This window comes from Emydura macquarii, unplaced genomic scaffold (genome assembly GCF_026122565.2).
Source record: "Emydura macquarii macquarii isolate MOO-44397 ecotype Brisbane River unplaced genomic scaffold, CSIRO-AGI_Emac_v2 contig_1390, whole genome shotgun sequence".
NCBI lineage: Eukaryota > Metazoa > Chordata > Testudines > Chelidae > Emydura > Emydura macquarii.
This window is the reverse complement of record NW_027131527.1, coordinates 19,004,255-19,028,304: the sequence shown is the minus strand read 5'-3', so window position 1 is coordinate 19,028,304 and position 24,050 is coordinate 19,004,255. Positions and strand designations below refer to the sequence as shown.

Sequence of the window (24,050 nt, the reverse complement as noted above, 5' to 3'; positions counted from 1 at the left end):
ATTGGGAGAGGATGGAAGGAATGTAATTTATTTTATATAATGAAAAGAGATAAAACAGAAGTAATGGCTCGGAAGCTTTTATTCCTAGCCTTGTCATCGATTCACTACATGACACTGGACTAAGTCACTTCACCACTTTGTGCCTCGGTTTCCCCATCTATAAAATGGGAATATCAATACTTAATTATCTCTAAATTGCTGTGAGGTGTGGAAGATTAATATAAAGTGCTTTGAGGTGCTCAGGCCAAAGGAGATATATAAATTCAAGGTACTGATTTTAAGTTTCTACGTGAAATATTTAAAAATTCCTTACTGCAAAAATCTTATGGCCTATATTTTCAAAAGTGAGTTGTTATTTTTGGGTGCTGAAGGTTTTGAATGACCAACTTGAGGCACCTTGTAGCATACTGAGTTAGGGGTTAGGTGCCCAGCACATGCTGTGAATCAGGCCCCTTTAATGTAAGTCAGGTTATGCACCCAAAAATTCAGGCATCCAGAACCACTAGTCACTTTTGAAAACTGCACCGTCATATCACTACCAATTGTATGTGATATCAGTGATGGTATGATTTTGCACATGTTGTCTGCAGTCCTGGGTGAATTTATACAAGCAGTACATTATATAGACAGTTCATGTTTATTTCACATGGTCGGATTACATGACAGGGTTTCTTTATTGAAACACCAGTATATATCGGATGTCTGCATGTTGATGGCAATCATTGCAAGAGACTGAAAAAGACGTAACATTGTTTTCTTTTGGCAGGGATCCTTTGTAGCAGCCTTTGCATCATCCAACCTGGGAGATGTGTCACCCAATATCAAAGGCCCACACTGTATAAACACAGGAAAATCATGTGATAACCCCCATAGTTACTGTCCAGTGGGCGGGGTAGGTATATATTATTTTAGCTGCATTTCAAGTTTTAAGGTAGATTTATAAGTATGAAATTGTAAATATAGGGCCAGATTGTGGTCCACCCTGCTGTAAAGAGATGTAAGGTACCCCTATGCTCTCCTGTACCGATTACCCATATAGGCAGTCTATTGGAGCTGCCACTTATTCCTCCCACACAGTGTTGCCAGCATGTTGGGTGATGTATGCTGTGCCAAGAGTAAAGTGCTGGATGGAGTGGGAAACTGGAAGGCAGATTATGAATTTCAATATGCAGCTGGACTGTAATACAAAATCTGTGGGAAGTTTGTGTACAGCATAAAATCAGTATAACGTTACAGAAAATAACACAGAGGATACTGTACTGAGAGCAAAAGCCTTCATTTCTGAACTTACTGCAAGTGGCCAAGAGGTTCCAATCTTCCATGAAATTCAGCTCTGGTGTGCTCAGAAGCTATAGATCTTGCCACAGAATTTAGTCCCAGTTTGAGACAGCCCCCGGTGCATGGATTATCACTTTATTTATTAGAAGCAAATATTTCTGCATGAAAGTGCACAATAAAAACTTTATATTGCTAGAAGGATGTCTTATCCATTTACATATTTTAATTATTTGCTTTAAAAATATCCTTAACAGGCTAAAATGTGCATGGCTGCAGGTCCTGGCACTGATATGTTTGACAGTACAAAAATTATAGGACAAAATCTCTATTTGAAAGCAAAGGTAAGTTAAACTGGACTCTTTTTACTTGTGCATTCAAATGCATTTATTAGAAAAGTCAGTAAACATTTTCTTTTTAACAAGTGAGCTTCTGAAATGTATTTTTCATAGAGATATTCTCAAAACATGTGTGCCAAGGTTGTAGGCCTAAAGCTATGCATTTAGATCCATACTTGTGTGCCTAAGTAAAAGCCGTCTGATTTTCAAAGCAGTCACACTTATTTAGGTGTCTAATTTTAGGCACCAAAGTTTGAAAATGTTGTCTTTTGATCTTAGCGCCTCTGTTCCTCATTGTAACATTCCTGTAGAATGTGGACGATACTTACCCACCACACAGGTGAGGTGTGACAGTTAAGTAGCTAATGTTTGTAAAGATCTAAGTCCCCAAACTCACAAGAAGGTACACATGACACTTTCACATAGCCCTTCAGTGCCTCAGGTTCCCCAGAATCCCAGTTTATCTGGAATATCATTTCTGGCAAAACTCTTCCAAAATCTGGCAATTGGGCACATATGTCATCATAAGTATCATAGAATCATAGAATATTAGAGTTGGAAGGGACCTCAGGAGGTCATCTAGTCCAACCCCCTGCTCAAAGCAGGACTAACCTCAGCTATATCATCCCAGCCAGGGCTTTGTCAAGCCTCACCTTAAAAACCTCTAAGGATGGAGATTCCACCACCTCCCTAAGTAACCCATTCCAGTGCTTCACCACCCTCCTAGTGAAAAACTTTTTCCTAATGTCCAACCTAGACCTCCCCCTGCAACTTGAGACCGTTGCTCCTTGTTCTGTCATCTGCCACCACCGAGAACAGCCTAGTCCCATCCTCCCTGGAACCCCCTTTCAGGTAGTTGAAGGCCGCTATCAAATCCCCCCTCATTCTTCTCTTTTGCAGACTAAACAAGCCCAGTTCCCTCAGCCTCTCCTCATAAGTCCTGTGCTCCAGCCCCCCTAATCATTTTTGTTGCCCTCCGCTGGACTCTCTCCAACTTGTCCACATCCTTTTTGTAGTGGGGGGCCCAAAACTGGACACAATATTCTAAATGCGGCCTCACCAATGCCGAATAGAGGGGAATAATCACTTCCCGTGACCTGCTGGCAATGCCCCTCCTAATGCAGCCCAATATGCTATTAGCCTTCTTGACAACCAGAGTGCACTGCTGACTCATATCCAGCTTTTTATCCACTGTTACCCCCAGGTCCTTTTCTGCTGAGCTGCTGCCCAGCTCGTCGGTCCCCAGTCTATAGCTGTGCATGGGATTCTTCCTTCCTAAGTGGAGGACTCTGCACTTTTCTTTGTTGAACCTCATTAGATTTCTTTTGGCCCAATCCTCCAATTTGTTTAGGTCACTCTGTATCCTATCCCTACCTTGCAGGGTATCTACCACTCCCCCCAGCTTAGTGTCGTCCGCAAACTTGCTGAGGGTGCAATCTACCCCATCCTCCAGATCATTAATAAAGATGTTGAACAAAACCACAGCAGGCTAGGGAACAGAACCAAAAGGTTTACCTTTCCCCACACGTTACATACATTATTATTATGATTATTGTAACATCAGCTGGTAGAGGCAAACCTTTCCCTATAGGAATTACAGTGTTGTTATTATTGTTTGTTAGTTGCATTGTGGTAGCTGTGACCCGAGAACCTCTTGGTGCCAACTTGCAGAGAGCACAGGAGTTTGCACAGGGTTGTACAAGTATCCCTTGGGACAGAAATCTGCGTAATAATTCACTAAAGAGTAGAAAGAAATAGTAGTTCACTAGTCATCACAATCACTGCAAAAAGGATGCATGTATATATTGTGTAGGAAGGTATGTGTCTGTACTGAAAAGTATGTTCTTGAGGCTGGTAACCAGTGTTCTTTTCAGGCAGGTGGTAACAGGCACTTATCCACCTGTCTGGTAATTGTGTAGTGGGTATTATCTGCTTCACAGTGCATGCTAATTTGCATATTGAGCCTGAGGGATAATCAAAAGATTATGATATTGACAGGAGAGGAAAGCCAAAGGAAAAGAACAACCAGTGGGGAGGGGGAGATCCTGTTTATGAATCAGAACAGTGGATTGTTCTGATATATCTAAGGGTACCTACCAAGAGACACCTGGAATCCTTCATCTAGGGGACAAGCTGAGAGTGTGTCTTGTCTCCTAAAAAAGAAATCACAGCCTGCTTGGCTGAAAAGCGTGCGTGAGCAATACTTTATTAGGAAGGATATGATTTAGTCACAGAGGTCAGGGGAGTCACAGATTCCATGACTTCTTTGGTTTCAGCTGTCAGTGGCTGGTGAGACCCACACCAGCGGCTGCAGCCGAGGCCAGAGCAGTGTGTCTTCCTTGCCTGTGGCTGTAGCCAGGACTGCGTGCTCCCCCCACGGCTTCGGCTGTGACTTCGGCTGTGTCTTCCCCCATCACCACCTGTGACTGGGGCCAGAGTTATGCCCCCAGGACTGGGGCTTTGCACCGGGCTGCAGAGCTGTGCCCCCTCCCTGGTGGTGAGGTTCTGGCTGTCAATCCCTCCTACCCCCTGCGGCGGGGCTTCAGCTGTCATCTATCCCCTCTCCCCTTGGTTATTTTTAGTAAAAGTCACAGAGAGGTCACAGGCTCCCATGAATTTTTGTTTATTGCCTGTGATCTGTCCATAACTTTTTCTACAGATAACCATGACAAAATCTTACCCTTATTGATTGGACATAAGAGTATCTTGTTAATTAAGCCTAGGTTTTAGAATCTGTGCTATGGTTTTATTTTATATGTAACCAGCTATTTCCAATACCACTTCTTGCTCTCCCTTGAATCTCTGTGCTTTGTTAAATAAACTTTTACTTGCTTTCACTATACACTTATCTAAGTGCTGTGTATTACGTAGAACAGTGACCTGAGGTGTAACTGGTAAGCTGGGACATACCGTTCCTCTGGGAACAGCTGCTCTGTGAATACTGGGAATGCCCAGTGGAACAGGGGCTCCATGTTCCAGGGAGATGCTCGGGCATTTGGAGAGTGCCTCACCATAACCTGTAGTGAGTGAGTGAGTGGGGTCTGTGTAGACCTAGAGGGGGTGCTTGGGTTGCCTGTAGCCAGTGGAGTCTGAGCGCTGACTCGTGGCAGGCAGAGACAAAGCTTCCTCATTCTAAGGGCAGGTGGCAGCAATGTGCCTCAGAGCCCTGGGTGCCCCTGGGAAGAATCACAGTAATGCTCAAAGGCCCAGACAAGACAGAGGCTGCACCATGACACTAGATGATGGGAGTGGTATAAGAATTTATATAGAATAGAATATATAGATGAGAACCATGCTGTGCACTGTAATATGTCAAACCACAATAAATATAGGCTTTTCTCCACTTCATAGCTAGGCATGCCTAAAATGCTGTTCTTTCCTGAAGGAGCTACCCAAGAAAGCTTTTCTTCTAACCTCAATGGATCCTACTTTATTCGTACTGTACTACATATTCTAAGGTTTGTCAAGTGCAGCAGAGGAGGAAGTGCAGTACCCTTGCACTTGGTGATTTCAGTGTCAGCAGCTTGCAGGAACTGGAACAGATTCAATAAATGAATGACAACAGTAGGCTTGATTATAGCAGTTTTCTTTTTAATTGCCATTTTGAGTGTTTGCAATAGAATTGCTCTAAAATGACAGTGATTTGTAGGTTAGTGAATATTCTAGTCTAATTGTACATTAGGAACTTGCATGTGTATCTCATTTAGAAGGAAATGATCTTTACCATATATAACTATGGTGGGTGGTGTTACTTTTGGATTTCAATGTATACATATCATAGTAAAATGATACTTCACATAAAATGTTACCAAATCTGTGTAACTTCTATTATACTTGGTATGTGCTAGTTCTGTGAACTATGAAAATCATTCATTATGGAAGATACCTTTTAATTAACAGTTATAAATGAATTCTGAATTTAAAAAAAAGGAAATCATATTTTTGAATTGTGAATGTCTAATTATCAAACTAGAACTGAGGAATTGGTAAAGGTGTTGGCAAGTTTCCGCCAAGGAGAGGGTCGTTCAGCTTGGTGTTAAGATGAGCAAAACAAAGATATTTCTTCTATAAAATTTGATGAGGCAACTGCTGTTCTTTAAGTTTAGTCATTCCTTTTTGTTACTAATATTATAGATTATCTTTACAAGAGCTTTGCTAGGTACTTGAGTGAGCTGTACAACTTGTTTCATTTTGTATAATCTTTCTCTACTCCCTATCTGATGTTCAAAGCCTAATTTAATTTTGATACGGTAATTCAGAGGTACTGGATTTGTGGACTGCTGAAGGTCCACGGAGAATTTGTTGCACACATGGTGCTAATTTTCCTCCTTATTTCCACTGCTCAATGCCATTCAAGACAGAATACAAATATATTCTATAATTTCCCAATATTATTCTTCCATGTAAGCAATAGCCATAGTTGCCACAGAGGTGTTATGTGCTGAGGAATGGGAAAAGAGATGGTCTCTACAACTGGGAAAAAAAAGGGGAGGTGGTTCTCAAGAACTCTCTCTTTCTCTATTGAGATATGGCCCACACTGTAGAAAAATTGGAGAACTCCAGCTCTAGTTGATTTATTTTTGGACCAGTTGCTGTCTGATACCCTTTTGTGTTACTCATTCATGGACGAGGAAAGTGAGGCTGGTCTGAGTGACCATCTGGTTCCTGCTTATAGGCAAAGAAACTGATGGAACCTCCGCTTACAGGTCAGAGAAAGCCTGATGATGCTGAGAGATCCTAGAGAAGCAAAAAGACTTGAAAGTAATAGCTGTGATCTCAGCAGAATAAAATTAATATTTTAGTTGAAAAGAAATGAACACACAAAAGGGTCCCACGGAAGGAATCGCTCTGTCGAATACTACTCAGAGAGAGAAAACTTAACAATACAGAGGATGTGCAAAGAGAGGCCCCAGATAGATAGGGAGGGTGGAGCATTGTTCATGCCCTAAGCGATGTCTGACGGCTTGGGAAGGACTTGACTAATAAAGCCCGAGTATCTGTAACTGACTCACACCACAAGGATATGTTCTCAAAGATTTTGACACATCATTTCTTTTACCTGAAGGACTAATGGCTTCCACCTTCTCCAAAGAGAGCTGCGATTGTATTAAAATGGTTCATATTTGTCTTGCATCGGTTTTTAGCAGGTTCTTTGCGGTGCTCTTTCATTAAAATATATTGTTTCATTTTTGCATCCAGTGTTAATCAATATGATACGTGTCTGTGTTTTAGGAATTGTATACCCTTGCTTCCCAGGAGGTGACAGGACCTCTCCATTCAGCTCACCAGTGGGTGAATATGACTAATGTCACTGTTCGGCTCAATGCCACTCATTCAGTAAGTACTGGGAATTCCCTGGGCTGCAGCTAGGGAATACTCATTAGAATATTCACGGCAGAATTGTTATGGTTTTATGATATGCTGTCTGATGTGTTGTATGATGTGCTGTATGTAATCTAATTTTAAAATACTTTTATGAAGGTTAAAACATGTAAACCAGCCTTGGGCTACAGCTTTGCAGCCGGTACTATTGATGGAGTGGGATTCTTCAATTTCACACAAGGTAAGTAGGAGAACAAAGTCTGCAGACCTCATTCACTGAGGATTATTATTTAAATGGCAGTAGTGCCCTCAGTCATGTTCACATGGAACTGTGCAAACACAGGAAGACACAGTCCCTGCCTCAATTAGCTTACACTCTTAAAATATAAAGCAGATGAAGAGTGGGTGATAGGGATACAATGTATAAGGAAAGTGGTGCAGGTGTGGATTGGAACAAGTCTTGTTAGTTCATTCTTTATTTACAAACCTATCTCTAATTGCCCCTCTACCTAACTATTGTTAGTGCCTTTATTTTATATTTTTAAAACCTCTCTTTATTTGCTCCTTCTTGCTATTAGTTCCAGATCTAGTGAGGAGGACGGTCCTTTCTATCTGTGTAATTCTTGTTCTCTACTCAGTTACTACAGTCACAGCCATGTTAAAAATACTGATTGGTAAGAACTGAGATTTTTAAAGGAACCTACGAGAATTAGGTGCCCTAAATCCCATTTTAAAATGAATGGATTCAAATCTCCTAAACTCCCCTGAAAATCCCTGCCTAGATACATAGATGCTTTTAGAAAATGCAGGTGAGGAATTAGACTTTGTCAAATATACGCTGAGAAAAACTGAAGAAATTGTATTAAAAGAGGTTTCTACTTACAGGTTCACTAGAGGGGGAGCCATTCTGGGAAATTGTTCATAACCAGCTGCTTGGAGAGCCATCCAATGAAACAAAAGAGTGCCACAAACCAAAGCCAATTCTTTTAAATTCTGGAGAGGTAGAGTGTGTTGGTGTATATCATTGTGAGCACAGCTATCACTCAACTATGCTGGATTTTCCTGCCAAGATGAAAGATATCCATTTAAATTCCCACCATAATTAAACTAATGATGCAGAAGTAAAGGACGTGAATGGTTGTATGACACTCATATTTCAAAGGAAATCTTACCTTAAAAGACATGAAAAAGGAACATAAATCTATGCTTATCAATATTCTGAAAAAGCAGTAAAAGATATGGGGAGTCTAATAAAAAAAGAAGCATGTTTTTCAATATATGCTTGTTATAGAAGTTTTAAAAGGAGGAAAAGACATGCCCGCCTCACAAAGAGTGCCTTTGTGATAATATACAGTGCAGAAAATGTTCAGAAATGTTTGCCCTTAAATAAAGATTACTACTGTGATGCTATAAAGGTCAGTTAGACCTTTGGTTACCTGCCAAATTATATAATTTTATGGTAGAAGAGTTTTTGACTTGTGGAAATGTCCGATGAGAAATTTTGGACTAAAAGGACAGTGACATTAGAATTTCAAACCTTCTGGCTTGACTAGTATACCAAATTTCTGGAATACTTAATGATATAAATATATGTTGTAGCTCCAATTAGAAATATGGATAGAAAATAACAATATGGAATTTGTTCTGAAAAATGTAAACTGGAAAATTCAATCTAAAATGAGTCCCTCTGTACTGTAATGACAAGGAAGGAGTCTTAGAGATGGAATGAGAATGGACATCAAATTAAAGATGGGGAAAGATTTCAAAAGTTCCTGAGTAATTTAGGAGACTTAATCCCATTTTCAAAGAGATTTAGGTATCTAGGAGCCAAAGTCTTATTGAAAGCCTAAGTCACTTAGGTGCTTTTGAAAATTTTACCCATGAGCTTGAAATATTTATTTGGTGGGGTTTTAGTAAGCAATAGTTTTTTGAGCTGCAAGTTCCTAGGCATCATGTACCTAGCATGTTCCTAGGTATCAGAGTGCTGATAGCTCCTTTCTCTCCAGTGCTTGTTAGCCTGCACCAAGAATGTTTCATTCACTTCCAGGCACTTCACTGCCAGAAAGATATTAACAAAGTGATTAAATCCATGGAGGCATGGATCCAAGGGGCAAAATGTAAAAGAACTAACTATAGAGCAGCCAAATGCTGACCGAGGAGTGATATGACAGCTGCCTACAAGTATGTGAAAGAGAGGAATTATTTAAAATAGGTCAAATATGTAAATCAGGAGTAATGGGATGAAGTGTTAAACAGAGGAAAACTTAGGGGGTCAAATCATTTTTAATGGTGACATCTGGGAAACTGTGGAATAATGTCCCAAGGGAAGGGAAAGAAAACCCATTGCTTCAGTCATTTTGAACTGAACAGAAGAAATCATTTAAGAACATAGTATGAGGAACAGTGTTGCATTGGCATGGAGACAGACACAATCGGTTTCTTCCATCCCTAATTAATATAGTTCTGGTTGAATGACTTAATGCATGGATGGTATAAGAGATAAAGTGAGACAAAACATTAATTTCCCATTGCCACTGCAAATGTGTTATAAAAATAAATGTTATTTGCATCACTAATCTTATGAATAGGAAAGAAAAAAACCAGGATTGTAGTGAAGCTTATAGAAATGTAACTCTATATTTCTTTTTTTTCCCTTTTGTTAAGCTTTCATTGCCTTACTTATGGCACCCTCAAATAGTTGATGTTCAACTTGCTACTATTGGGTCCTTGGTAATAGCTGCTTTTCCAGGAGAGCTTACGTATGTATTATGCCAGAAACAACCTTTTCACTGGTACAATGTGATATGCAGCCACTGTATGTCAATGCTCATTCTAATGTTCTAATGCAGGTGAATTTTTATATATGTGTGAATATATATATACAGTCTTTAATTGGATATATGAGAATTCCCTCTTCCCTATTTATAAACCAGCAGTTGCTGATCTGGAGGTGAGATTGGAATTAGCTTCCCATTACTATAGCTGATCAATTTTTTCCCCACAGAACCATTTTTCCGTCTGAAAATGCAGTATCATTGAAATCAGAATGTTTCATGGTGATACGACAAAATTTTTGACAAAATTTTCTGTGGAGAAAAGTCTAAACAAATAATTTTGACTTTCTCATTTCATTTCTGTAATATCAAAACATTTCATTAAGGTCAAATATTATATTAAAACATTTAAATGGAGGGCATTTTCACACCTATCAGTTTCAACATGGGGTAAACCAGCTAATACCAATATGAAGAATTGCTGGGTACTTCAATTCAATGGACAAAATGAGGAAACAGCTAGACCTCAGCCAGTACCTGTGTTACATCGCATATGGCTGATAAATTATTTATAGTCTTCTTTCCACTTTTTCACATAGTGATAGAGATTTCTAAATGCCAAACTCTTCTAAAGGAGAGGGTTCTTGTACTGGCTGTAAATATTCAGGTAATTCAGGTGAGATTCAGCTGAGTCATCCAGGTTTTGGGAGCTTTGTGTGATCCAAACCATACCTACTGGTGCTCGTCCATCAGTGATTCAAAGTCACCTTGCACTTCAGTATATCCCATTTTCTTTGCATGACTGGAGTTTAACATTACTATCATAATGCCTCACAGGACAATGTCTGGACGGAGACTACGAGACGCTGTTAAAAGAGTAAGTTACTAGCTTAAAAACTTGAAGAGAACTTTTCTAGACAGCAGAGTCTATAGAACCTTTGTTTGCTTGAGTCTGTTATCTTTCTCTTGCCTCCTACTGATATTATTCCTTGGGCGGGGTGGTGGGGATGTCCCTTGGAAGGTGTAATTTCCTGCTTGAGTAGATGTAGCTGCTCAAGCTTCGATTGAGCTAGTGTGCAAAAAATAGAAACGTAGCTGCAGCAGCATGAGCAGTGGAATGGGCTAACTGCCCGAGTATTTACCTAGAGTTTCAGATGGGATTGTACTCAGGGGGGTGGCCCTTCCTGCCGCTAGCAACACGGTAGCTACTTTTCTGTGTTTAGCATGCTAGATCTGATTGAGCTAGCATAGATGTGTCTCCTCAAGCAGGAACTTCCACCTCCAGCTCCAGTATACACATACATTTGGTCTCATATTTTATTGCAAAGTTTTTTTTTTTTTAAATCTAGTTGTGTATCTGATATCTATCCATCCATCAGCAAACCCTGCCTCCCAAGATGTCAATAAACAAGGCCACCCAAACAAACAGTGGTGAAATCCTGGCACCACTGAAATTAATGGGAATTTTGCCATTGACTTAAGTGGAGCCAAGATTTCACCCATTAACTCTATTGGTGTGGTGCCACCATGAGAATGATTGGAAACAGTGTGACAATCATAACCTTATCCATCCATTATACTGAACATTATTTCTATTCATCTTTTTACTCACCAGAAAAAAGTTAATAACTTTTTCTGGAACCAACATTGTTACAACAACACTAGATAAACGATATGACATGAGATGTATATAATTGTATGTTTAATATTTATTAAAGTAATTATGTATTTGTACCCATCTTAGGAATTTGAATCCTATGGGACCCAGGGAATGAACGTTGTAATTGCAGGCTTGTGCAATGTTTATACTCATTACGTTACTACCTATGAAGAATACCAGGTAAACAAAATAGCTCTTATACAGGACAAAGATGTTCACAGAACATTTTTATCCTGTGTTTTTACTTTTCAGTGATAGTTGGTGGGTGTTTATAAGCTTGTGGAATAATTTTTCTTTATCACAAAGAAGTGAAAACAGCAACAACAACATCTGTGAAAAAAATGCAGAGATCTTTTCATCTCTTTTGTAGGTTCAACGATATGAGGCAGCATCCACCATTTATGGGCCACACACACTCTCTGCTTATATTCAATTGTTCAGAGGACTGGCCAGGGCTATTGCTACGGTAATCAAACAAATTATATACTATATGCTGCTAAGATAGTTTGAATTCAGCACACACTTTTATATCTACGTATTCCTTAGAAGTGAGGTTTACATAATTTTTCCATCCTATTATTTTGAATGCTGTGGCCCTGATTCTCTGTTCTGATCTAACTGCCTGTATTGCTCTGGCAATGCAAAATCACCAGAAACCCGCCTAACCAGCTCCCTGGGAATTTCCCTTCAGTAAACAGAACTTCCAGGTGGTATAGAAGCAGCATAGTAGCTCTGTGTCTCCTAGCTCTTGGCTTTGCCAGGAGGGTGATGTCCTGTGTAGCTGGAAAAGCCTCTGCATTCTGACAATTCCTGGCTGCTAAAACAACCCTGTTGATCCGTGGGCAGCTGTATGTATGTTAAATCAGCTCTTAAAATTGTTACAGCTTTTGCTTGGGGATGAACAGGATGGTAGCTAGAGCAAGAATTGAGGAGCTGCAAATTGGTGTAAAGTCACATGGAGATTAGATCCAAGAATGAAATGGTGCTGAAAGTAGCATATAAACAAGGACCCTCTCACAGTGCTTTTTTTTTTTTTTTGCTCACTTTATTATTTTTGGCATTACAGCCAATGATAGTCATTGTATAAAAAGTATAAAAAGGCACATTTGGCTTCTTGGATTTTGTGAAATACAACTGCATCTGTATATGTCATTTTGTCACAATTGTACCGTAGTAGAATTGACAAACAGTATTTCTGCTTGTTAAACAAATGCTCTTTTTTCTAGAATACAGTTCAGGATTTGCCAAATGGTCCAGAGCCACCATTCATCAATATAACCAAATTGACTTTGTTACCTATTGTTCTTGCTGATGTCACACCAAGCAATAAGAATTTTGGGGATGTGTTACAGGAAGTACAACCACAATACAGAGTGGTAAGACTATTTGGGGAAATATCATTTACTAACTACTATTCTGAATACTTGTCAGATTCTTAACCATACTCCTAATTAGTGTGGGGTTTCTAGAGAGACATAGGGCCAAGTTGTGCTTTAGCTTACATTCATGTAAATCAAAAGCCTTCATTAATTTTAATAGATTTACATCAGGATATATAAGAGCAGAATCTGACCCATGATATGTAGATTAAGTAGTCTGAGGCCTGGTTGTGATAACAACTCAGTTTAACTTTGCATGGGTTGCAAGAAAAAGTGAAACTGAAATAAAATTATAATAAAAACAAATGAGAATTTAATAGGTATTCAGATGTTTATATAGCTGACATGAATTTCAAAATGCTCTTTTTCTTCCTTATTCTTTATGGCAGTAAATCAAACATGCCCTTTGAATCTGAAACTCACAAATAAATGAATTACTGAGAAAAGAATGTGCTTCTCAGAAATGGATAACCACATCAGTGTTTTTATATGAAGGTTATTTGTCCTTAATTTAGAGCAATAACATAGATGCAGATATCCTATCCTTCAAGGTTTGTATACTGAATGTAGTTAAAATCAATGAATAAAAAAAAAGAAGCCTTTGCCATCTCTCCATGAAGGAAAATCTTTATTTCTATACATAAAATGAGGATTCACTATGAAGTAGCAACTGTTGTGTTATAATGTTGTGAAGCAGAAACCTGGTTGTCCTTTGATATACCTGCTTTGGAATCTGAATCAGATAAAAATGTCACAAGGATTAATTATTTTAAATACTTGGCAAAATTAGATAATAAGATATTCAGAACAAGAGCAGTGTCCTCTTACATGCGCAATTGGGTGCAATAAAAGCAGGTGGAGAAGCAGCTACAATGTAGTCCAGTAACCTTAAAATCCCACCTGTCCTGCCTTTCTCTTTTTTAATACAGGAATTTAATTTCACATAATGGAATTCATCCTGCAGACAGGAAAGGTGGAATGTTAAGGCACTGTACATAGTGGACTTCACTATATAAACTCTTCAATCCAATAGCAACAATTAAAATAATACAGACATTAATAAAGATGTCTTAAAAGATTGATTTTAATATATAACATAAGTCTACTCTCAAAATAAATTATAACATTTCCTCAGGGAGAAGTTGCTGAAGTAACTTTTGTTGCTGCGAACCCCAGGAATTCGGCTGAGAACACTGTAAGTATAATTAAATGATGTTAGCTTTTTCTATTCGTTCACAATGGTTAATGTCTAATTATTGTTTTGCTTGCTTGCATGGAGGACTTTGAGATGCACCTTTCTAAAGAAAGAAGGAGAAAAGAAAGAGTAAAACAAAGGAAGTAGAGAAGTAGAGGGAAATTAGAAAAAAAGCAAATGGTCTGGAGATAGGTTGAATAGGTCAGACATGGAAAGAGAAAAAGAGGTATAGATGTTAGGCCTGGTCTAAATTAGAAAATTAGATTGGCATAAGTATGTCACTCAGGGGTGTGGAAAATCCACGCCCTTGATTGGCGTAATTAAACTGACCTAAGACCCTGTGTAGAAAGCATTAGGATGACGGAAGAGTTCTTGCATTGACGTAGCTACCGCCTCTCGGGGAGGTGTATTACCTACAGCGATGGGATGGCCCCTCCCTTTGGCGTAGGTAGTGTCTACACTGAAGTGCTACAGCTGCCCAGCTATAGCAGTGCCACTGTGCTGCTGTAGTGTTTTAAGTGTAGACATACTCTTAGAAACAAATAAACACACACAACTCTCAAGGAAGGAAATATTATTTGAGTTCTATTATTTTATATTATTTCTGTGGCCAATTGAATTAGTTGTAAACTGCAGGGAAGAGTCACTGAAGACAGATATAAGCTACTATAAGTTTATAAACAAAGATTCTTGCATATTACACTAAAACTATCATTCTATAACTATACACTTACACTAGGATGAATACTGCACATTAAAATAATATATCATTTTAGAATGTTTATACATCACAACCAAGGGTATAGGTAAAGTCTTCTAAATATAATTTACTAACTCCCTGTAAATAAATATTCATTGGATATCCCCATTAGTGCATACAAAAACATGTTCACCCAGTTCATACTTATGTGAGTTACTGATTTCAGCACCTTTTTTGGAGCTTTACATTACCAGAAGTTCTTTGATTGTGAAGTCCCAACTTGGAAGTTTGTCCAGTTATTAAGTGGATTTTGAGCACTGAATAGGAAACTGCACAGAGTTCAGTCTTAGATAATTCATAACCTCTTCATACCACATGAGTCAAAATTGCACATACGAGCCATGCAGAAACCTTTTCTCTATACTCTGGTGCGATTTAATGCAAGTCCAAGCTTCCATTCTCAGAGCCAAAGTAAGTTCAAACTGTTAAGTTTTTATTTAAAATAGTAACGTTTTTAAAAATAAAGAACTGGCATGTCATATTGGTTATTTTTTGTTGGAATCTATGTTAAATACCATATATTTTGCAGCCTACTTGGAATGAGTGTGTCCTTTACATGTACCCTACATTATATGTACAGCTTAGTCTTGTTATGTTTTGCCAATAAAAAATTAAAACAAAGAAAAAGCACCTGATCTCCGATTTAAAAGTAAGCACTAAGAAGCTTACATGTTAGGTCATTCACTATCTGACTAGTTGTATTCATTTTATTCCAGACTCATCAAACCTTCCTTACCGTAGAGAAATATGAGAACATTTCAGGAAATTGGCATGTAATGTATAATGACGCCTCCTGGGATACTAGGTGAGTAACTCCCTCAGGACTGAAGCTATTTTACAAATTCCACTGAGTATGAAGGAATCAGTGAGCTGCTAATAAAAACCCCAGGGACCAGGTTCTGACACTCTTTGGATTTTCCTCAAAAAGGTGTACACTAACACTGCAAAAGTGTTAATTGCCCAGACACATTCTGACTAGCACAGCACCACAATGTAGTTTATTCTTACCCTTGTAAAAAAGAGTACCTGCACTCTTTGGGGACACTTGGGCTATGGCTGTGTTGGTAAAATTCTCATATGACAGCCTAGACCTGCCTTTGAAGATCAGCAGAAGGTCTGTGAAGCAGCCTATTTTTAGGTTGGAGGGTGGGGGGCAGAATCAGAGTTGGAACCATTCTGCTATGTGATTCCTTATCTGGTTGTAACTTTCCTTTAGTGTTCATAATCAGGAGGCAGATTCTAGTATTTAAAGAAGCTATATAACCAGGATGAATTACCCACAATTACTATCAACAGAACTATTGTGGAATGTGAGATAAATGGATAATTACTGTAAGAACAATAGGTAGAAATACCTCCTTCTGCAGAATACAGTTCATTGTTTTAATAATTTGTTATTAAATACTGCATTTTGCAGTATAATACTTGTAAAGTAACTTATATTGACTAAAAAGATTGCCGCAAGCCCAGAGCCAGTGAGATGCAAGATGTTGGTTCATTAAAAAGCCAAAATTCTTTGTTCTCTGCACAGGACCTGGTTTAGGGGTGACTTTATGCAGCTTTTGCAGTTCTCATGTTCTGGGGCTGCCTGTAGACCAGGTGGCCCAAGGCATAAATTAGAGCAACCTCAGGGCTGCTTTAACTATATGAGGATGTTGTTACAACTGGGCATATCTTGAATCATAAAGTTTTTGGCCCCATCACCTACCCTCTGGCAATAGCCTCTGCACCAGGTAATGTAAAGTGGAGGGGGGTTGCATAGTATTCCTATGCCAACTTTAGGATTCCTCTTTTGCCACGGAAATTCCCAGTGGCAAGATCCACAAACTTTACAGTCTTTTTTGTATCTGGTGAAGTGATGCAAACAGGCCATAACATGATAAACAATTGGGCCTGAGGAGTCTTGAGATATGGCAACAGAAGTAGGGCTTTTGATATTGTAAATTTCTGCCTGAGATATATTCTAACATTCCCCTTACCACCCCCTGTACACTGCAGAATAGTAACACACTATACAGAGCTAGGCAGTGGGAATCACTCCATTTTGGTTTTACCATGTCCTTTTCAACAGTAGAAATGTAACAAGAGCCAACTCTGCTCAAGCCAAAACTTTTGTTTTTTGAATACTCTGATCTGTGTGGGAAAGTGTGTTGTATGTGATTTCAGTGACATTTGGCTCAAGCTGAGTTGAAAAGAAATATTTAAAATGACATTTTAAAAGAATCAGCCTTTGTGATTTTGTACAACCTTATGCACGGCTTTCACATAGAATAGAGAATGTACAACTAAATCTTATTTCGTCTTAAGGAAAATGGTGGTATGAACCAATCTGACAAAACCCATTTTTGTTAAAATATTTTTATTACATTTTCTAAACAATTTTTATTTAATGTATGAAAATTCCATGGAGATAATACTACCTGGCTCTCATATGGAGCTTTTCATCCATAAATCTCAAAGTGATTTGCAAAAACAGGCAAGTTTTATCATGCCCATTTTACAACTGGAGAAGTGACTTGCCCAAGGTCACTCAGTAGGTCAGTGGCAGAGCCAGGACTAGACCCGATAGCACCCAATTCCTAGGCTAGTGCCCCATCCACTGGACCAAGTTGCTTAATAGCTGAAAAATAAAAGGAGGATATAAACACTTCCACCAACACTTATTTTCAGGGAAACTATTTAGTGGCTTTGATTTATGTCCATCTTTATGGAGAGGTTTCATTAAAAAAAAAAAAAAAAAAAAGGGGGGGGGGCAGTAGAAATCAAACGTGTGGTAGGGTTGCCAGCCCGATAGACAACCTGGTTTTTGAGAGCTATAATCAGTAGAGTTAATAATGTCAAGATACATATAAATACAAGAATGCAAAGGGGTTATTTGTCAGATCCTTGTTCAAAGAAGTTATTGCCTAATCTGAATAAAAACCAATGACTTTATTTACCTCAGTCTCCTAAATATCAGCAAAAGAATGGATCCCTAAAAGGTCCATTTCAGGACCCTGTGATGTTAGAGGTATTCCAATAAAAACACCTTACACTACAAAAGGAGAGACAACGTTCCCAGTGTAACAGACTTGCATCAGTAGATTCTATTTCTCTGAATTTATGATGGCTCCTTTCTGAGAGTGCATAATTTTCTCTGCCTCAGTGCAACCAATTGCTTCTGAATCTGATCTGGTAGACAAAGGACACTGAAATAAATCCACTGTCTCCTGAGAGTTTCTGACACACTTTAGTAGCATATATAACAGCACTAAGCTTGGCGTTTTAGGAGATGGGTATCATGCCTGTGTTTGTGGAATACAAACAGACATGCCCTTTTCTACCAGATGTTATTCTGGCCTTTTCCAGTGTAGTTACGTATTTTGGGGAGAGATAGGGGATGGGTGAGTAAGGAAAGTTAACTGTTGCCCTCTTGTGTTGTTGCAGTATATTAGAATCCCAATTTCTGTAAATTTTCCTTCTAATGTAATATGCTCAGATCAAGGTAGTGTTGTGTTTCATTACTTGGAAATATTAATGTGCAGTATGTCTATGCTTAGCAGCCTAATAATACTCCAAAAAGCAAGTAATGCTACAAACAAGGAATTTCTCTTCTTCTTGAATAGCAAAGGTTAAAACATTTAATATAATTCCTGTGAAAACTACCACAAAGAACTTGAAAGAGAAACTTCACTAACATACTGTTACAATATTGAAAAGACTGGAAACTATTACACCCTTTTTTTCTAAAGAAACTTCGAAGTAGAAAATGTTAAAGGAGCTCAAACTTTGGGTCTATCCCAGTCTGACAATGTCCTCCCTAAATATATCTACTGAAAGGAAAGAGAGAGAGAATTTTACTTTTACAAGCCTGATGCCAAGTGTGTTGTTTTACATACGTATGGCTTAGTGGAAGGCTGTGTTGCCTTTCATAGAGTGCAATGAAAGTAGAAAACTCTTTGCATCACTGCACTTGAATAAACACAATAGGGTTTATATATTTACTTTAAGGAGGTAAGATGCTGTAAACCATTGTGGTCTCCATGTATATTTAAGGGAAGCATTTTCCCAGTTGGATCCCAATTACATTCCAGTTATGGTATTTCAACATAAGGGTCCTGTTTAATCAAACATTCTGACATCGTGCACATATTTCTGACATCCACACAATTTAGGATACCAGATCACTGGGTAGATGTGTATTATTATTGTTTATTGGCATTACTGTCACCGAGGAGCTCTAATCATGGACCAGGATCCCACTCTGCTAGGTGCTGTACAAACAGGACAAAAACATGATTCCTGCCCCAAAGAGATTACAATCTAAGTACAAAACAAAACACAACACATGGTGTGATATAGCGAGGGCAGTAGGAGAGTGGTTTGTATTTGCTTGAGACTAAATAAAGTAGAAGCTTTGAGTAAAGGCATTCCTGTGGGACGGATGGAGACTAATAGACTAAGTGAAAGCTCTTGACTTTGAACGGTTTGTGTCAACCAAGTAGCAGACAGACATGCTGCATCTCCATTGATTTATTCCTGACACTGCCTCACAAAAAGAGTAAAGTTATCAAAAGCTTTAGGTCAAGAAAATCCCAGGTAACAGTCATAGCAGGGTCCAACAAGGCCTCATTGTCTGGCAGCGCAACTCAAACAGAGGGTGTCCACTGAAGAATATCCAGGAGCTTATGTCTTGACTTTCTGGTCTACTCTGTGGGGATCTGTGAGGTGTCTGCACTGTTTCATTAAATCCTTGAACAGTCTGAAATCATCAACCAGAGGAGGTCAGGGAGGCATCAATTGCCTCACCTGGAGAAGATGAGGAAATATTCATCTGTGATGTAACCTCCTTATCTGTCCTGGCCTCCTGCTCACCGCATGATTCCTGTGGAGTGGAGGAGGTAGTGGAGGAGGAACAGATGGAGTTGGAAAATATTTTCTTCTGTGGTCCCCACAAGAAAGACTAAGCACTTGAGAGAATTGCTGGCAATATGAAGCCCAAGGATCCACTGAGGCAGTCCATAAAGCATCAGACATAGCATCCATTGGTGCTTGAACCAAGTTGGGGGTGGGGAGCAGGCAGGGATGAGCTCATCGTGCATGTAACTTCTCTCTCCCCTCAAAAGTATCAGTATGAAAGTCCCTTGGCTGAACAGTAGGGGAACTCTGCTGAGGTGTGAGAGCTGGAGAACTCCTCATCCTAAGGGAGAGCCTACCAAACTCAGAAGGTGGTGGAGAGTCAAATGGTACTGGGAAAAGTCCAATCTTGGGGACCATGTCTTTCTCAGTACTAATGAACATTTGGTACCCACTAGCAGGGGAGACTCCAGCTAATCTGAAATGAATAAATCCCTGGAGTATCTCAATTCCTGCAGCATCAGGAGGGCTTGTGATGACAGGGCAAGAAGGGAGGTATGTGAGCCTCAGAATGCTCAGGGCTCTGTTCCCTGCTGACTAGCTAAGAGCCATTAGGGGGCAATTAGGAGCAGCTGAGGCCAATTAAGGACCAGCCAGGTGCTTCATAAAAGCCCTATGCTCCAAACAGTCAGGCATGAGCTGGGAGGAGGTACTGTGCTGTGCTGTGCTGTGCTGTGCTGTGCTGTGCTGTGCTGTGCTGTGCTGTGGGCAGGAGAGCTGAGTTGTGTGGAGGAGCAGACGAGTGCAGAGTTCTGTGGAGGAGCACACCAGAGGAAGGTACCAAGCTCAAAAAGCCAGAAGGCCAGAAGGAGGGGGGGAAATTAGCCCAGGGGAAGAGAATTGCAGTTGGGAACACAGTGCCAGCAGCACATAGCCCCAGGGAGGATGGAGGGACTAAAGATGCCCTGGCCCACTACAAGCAACAGGAGCGTGAGACCCACTAGGGTGGAGCTGGCTGTTTGCCACACGTGATGTCAGAAATGGGATAATCACGCAGTGGACTTAAATCAGGGCGGTCCTAACCCACCCCACTCCCAAGATGGAGGACGTGGTCAAAGCCCTGGTGCAAGCCACAGCCGCCCAGCAGGAAGCTACCTGGGTCCAGGCAGCTGCCCAGCAGGAAGCTGTACGGATACAGCAAGAGACCAACCGCCTGCTGATGAACCAGGCTGCCCAGGACCGAGCCCTACTTCAGGAGGTGGTAGGCCAATTGAAAGTCCTGGTGGGGCCAGGCAGCGGCCAAGATGGCCAAGACGGGCCAGCCACTACCTACAAAAAATGACCCGGGAGGACGATGTAGGGCATACCTCCTGGCGTTTGAAAGAACAGCCCTACAGGAGGCCTGGCCCCGAAATCAATGGGCCAGTATTCTTGCCCCTTTCCTGGGAGGAGAGGCCCAGAAGGCCTATTATGATATGGCGGCAGAAACTGCTGCAAACTACCCACCAGCTGAGGGCCGAAATCCTGGCCAGGTCCGGAGTGACGGTAGCAGTACGAGCCCAGAGGTTTCATGAGTGGAGGTACAGGGAAGACAGAACCACGATCGCAGCTGTTCAACCTAATCCACCTGACCCGGAAGTGGCTGCATCCGGAGGCCCTCAGCACCGAGAGGATGTTGGAGCTCATGGTGATGGACCGATATACGTGGGGGTTACCATTGGACCTCCGAGCCTGGGTTGGACAGAATGACCTCTCTACCTACGATGAGTTGGTCGCCTTGGTGGAGACGCAGCTTGTGTCCCGTGAATTGTCCCCAACCCCCTAGGAGAAGACATGTCGGGCACGGAGGCCGGCCCCCAACCCCGGTTCCTGGACTATCAGGAGACCCAGGGGAACAGAGACCGGGCACCAGGATGCTGGGGAACAGCCCGAGGACAGGAAGGGACCTGGGAGCTCGGGGGGGTGAGGGTTGGGGGACCCCACCAAACAGCCCAAGGCAGAGGGGGGCCGCTAGCCTAAAATACCGGTGCTATGAATGCGGGGAACTGGGTCACATAGCAGCCCAGTGCTCCAATTGGGAGGAGCCCATGCAGTGCAACCTGGGAGGTCACAGGGAGTGCTGTGGTCTCATTAGCTCTGTAGGGGTTGTTATGGCCCCCCATGGATATGTGAGGCCAGTAAAGATGAATGGCATTGCGACCACGGCCCTGGTAGATTCTGGGAGTGCGGTCATGTTGATCTCTGGAAAATTGGTGGGGTGAGACCAGCTGACCTGGGCCAAACACACGGAGGTAACCTGCATGCATGGAACGGTAAATTTCTACCCCTCAATCCCGGTACAGATTGAGATCCAGGGGAAGACCACCCAGGTGACAGCAGGGGTTGTCCCTAGGCTTCCCTACCTGGTCTTGGTTGGTAGGGATTTTCCCGGGTTCGAGAATCTACTCCCCTCTGTAGAGGCCAAGGCCGTCGGCAAAACCCGGACTGAGGCTGAGACACAGGCAACCAGCGCTGCCCCTGTGTTTGCTGAATTTGGCCAGGAGCTATTTTCACTTCCCAGAAGACACCAGAAGTCCAAGAGGGAAAGGAGGGCGGACAAAAGATTAGGAACCCGAATAGTGGCTGGAAACCAGAAAGCTGCCCTGGTTGGTAGGCGAACCCGTTCGGGAAGCCAGGAGGCCACTCAGACTAGTGAGGACCCAGGGGCAGTCCCCAGCACTAGTAGGGGCAACCCCAGGGATGAAAGTGAGGCTGGGCCCCTAGAGGTAGGTCAGTTAGGACCCCTACAGGGGAATTTTGGACAGGACCAGGCCCAGAACCCATTATACCTGAATGTGAGGGAGGAGATAGCAGAGATTGATGGCGTTCCTGTGGAGGGGAAGACCAAGGGCCCAGGACCCTACTACGTCCTGAAGCGTGACCTGCTGTACCGTGTGGCCCCAATATGCGGGGAGGAAGTAGAACAACTCTTGGTGCCCCGGAAGCATGTGAAGGCTGTTCTAGAGTTGGCCCATAGTAAAATGTCAGGCTCCAGTTATAGTGGTCTAAGGCAATTCAGTTTCCCGAGAACATTTTTAGTGATTGCACAATAAATATGAGGAAGGATGTGGTTCTAACACAGGATTGGAACGTGGATAAGTTAGGTTCAATTTCCAGCTCTTCCACAGATTTTGTGTGACCTTTCACAATTTACTTGATCTATCTGTATCTCAGTTCCACTTCTGTTAAATGGGAATAATATTTTCTTATCTCACAGGGGAGTTGAGGGTAAATTCATTAATTTTTAATAAGCATGATAATGATATTGTGAGGTGCTCATTTAATACAGTGATGGGAGCTATATAATTACTTAGACAGAAATATTTCTTATCTACAGAAATAACCACTTATTTGTTGTTTAATGTTCCCAGGTGTATTTCAGTGCTGTTCATTGTGCTATTAACAAAGTAACAAAAATAAAACAAAGTTATTATAAAATCACAGAAATAAAATCCTCTTGGGACAAATTGAGCTGGAGTGATTATTTTAGCAGATATGACACTTAACTTGTAGTAAAAATCTTTCTGTTCCATAATGATTTGCCATTCAGATGTGTTTAGTTCAGCCAATTAGAGATCTTAGAGGGATTATTAAAATACACATTAAAGTGGATTATATTTTTTAACCTGTAGTTTATTTTTTCCATTAGATTTTACTGGACCAAAGGGTTACTTGGTTGCAGCACGGCTAAAGTAGAATGGCATATTCCAAAAACTGCTGAACCAGGGCTCTACAGAATACAATACAGTGGGCACTACAAAGTTCAACCATTTCTGAAGCCAGCTCAGTTCTATCCATTCAATGGCATATCTTCAGCATTTCAAGTTGTAAAACTGTAGCTACTTTCTCCTTAGGGGGAAAAAAAAGTTGCTTCACAGGAATTGTGTGTACGGTACTGATGTTATACAAATATATAGCTGGGAATTGTTGTTAAGAGTACCAGCAATTCAGTGCTACATATTCTAGTTCTTGTTCTTTGGCATGTTTTTATTATTTGATAATCCGTCCTCCTTGGCTGGTCTGATGTAGTTCCATTCTGGTTGCTCATACCCAGTCCTGTTATCATTGCAGTAAACTCCCACTCCAATAAATGATTCACTATCTTTTTAAAGTCATCGATTGCACTTGAATTTTCATTCCTTGTTCAATATATAGCACTCAGAAAGAGCTGTTTCCTAATGTGGGTTATTTCAGACAATCCAGTCCATATAATACAGTTATGAGCTGCATGAAACCTTGTTGTGACAATAGTTAATCCCCCACTTGAACAGAATGAGCAGAATCTTTCCCAGCCTCAGCATCTATAGTTATATTTTCATATTTAGGGGTGGCTGTGCTGAAATCCTGTTCCCCAAGCTGTAAGCACTAGCTGGCTTGCTTTTTGTTACTTCCTCTTTCTCTTTTTCGTATGCTTTTAATTTCTGTGTATTTTTCCTCCCTCCCCCCACCCACCTGGTCACAATATCCAGTGG

General features: G+C 40.8%; 1 protein-coding gene across 1 annotated transcript in view; it reads left to right on the top strand.

Annotated features, from left to right (window-relative positions):
• The window catches only part of LOC137156238 (putative neutral ceramidase C), a 34,702-nt gene extending 11,009 nt beyond the window's left edge, over positions 1–23,693 (top strand). Inside the window, exons 8-20 of the mRNA XM_067552959.1 lie at positions 767–892; positions 1,533–1,619; positions 6,846–6,950; positions 7,095–7,176; positions 7,821–7,936; positions 9,600–9,694; positions 10,547–10,586; positions 11,454–11,549; positions 11,740–11,835; positions 12,596–12,745; positions 13,884–13,943; positions 15,420–15,508; positions 23,228–23,693. Of these exons, the coding sequence (XP_067409060.1) occupies positions 767–892; positions 1,533–1,619; positions 6,846–6,950; positions 7,095–7,176; positions 7,821–7,936; positions 9,600–9,694; positions 10,547–10,586; positions 11,454–11,549; positions 11,740–11,835; positions 12,596–12,745; positions 13,884–13,943; positions 15,420–15,508; positions 23,228–23,417 (1,332 nt within the window). The 3' untranslated portion in view covers positions 23,418–23,693. The remainder of the gene's footprint in view (positions 1–766; positions 893–1,532; positions 1,620–6,845; positions 6,951–7,094; positions 7,177–7,820; positions 7,937–9,599; positions 9,695–10,546; positions 10,587–11,453; positions 11,550–11,739; positions 11,836–12,595; positions 12,746–13,883; positions 13,944–15,419; positions 15,509–23,227) is intronic.
• Positions 23,694–24,050: the final 357 nt, after the last annotated feature.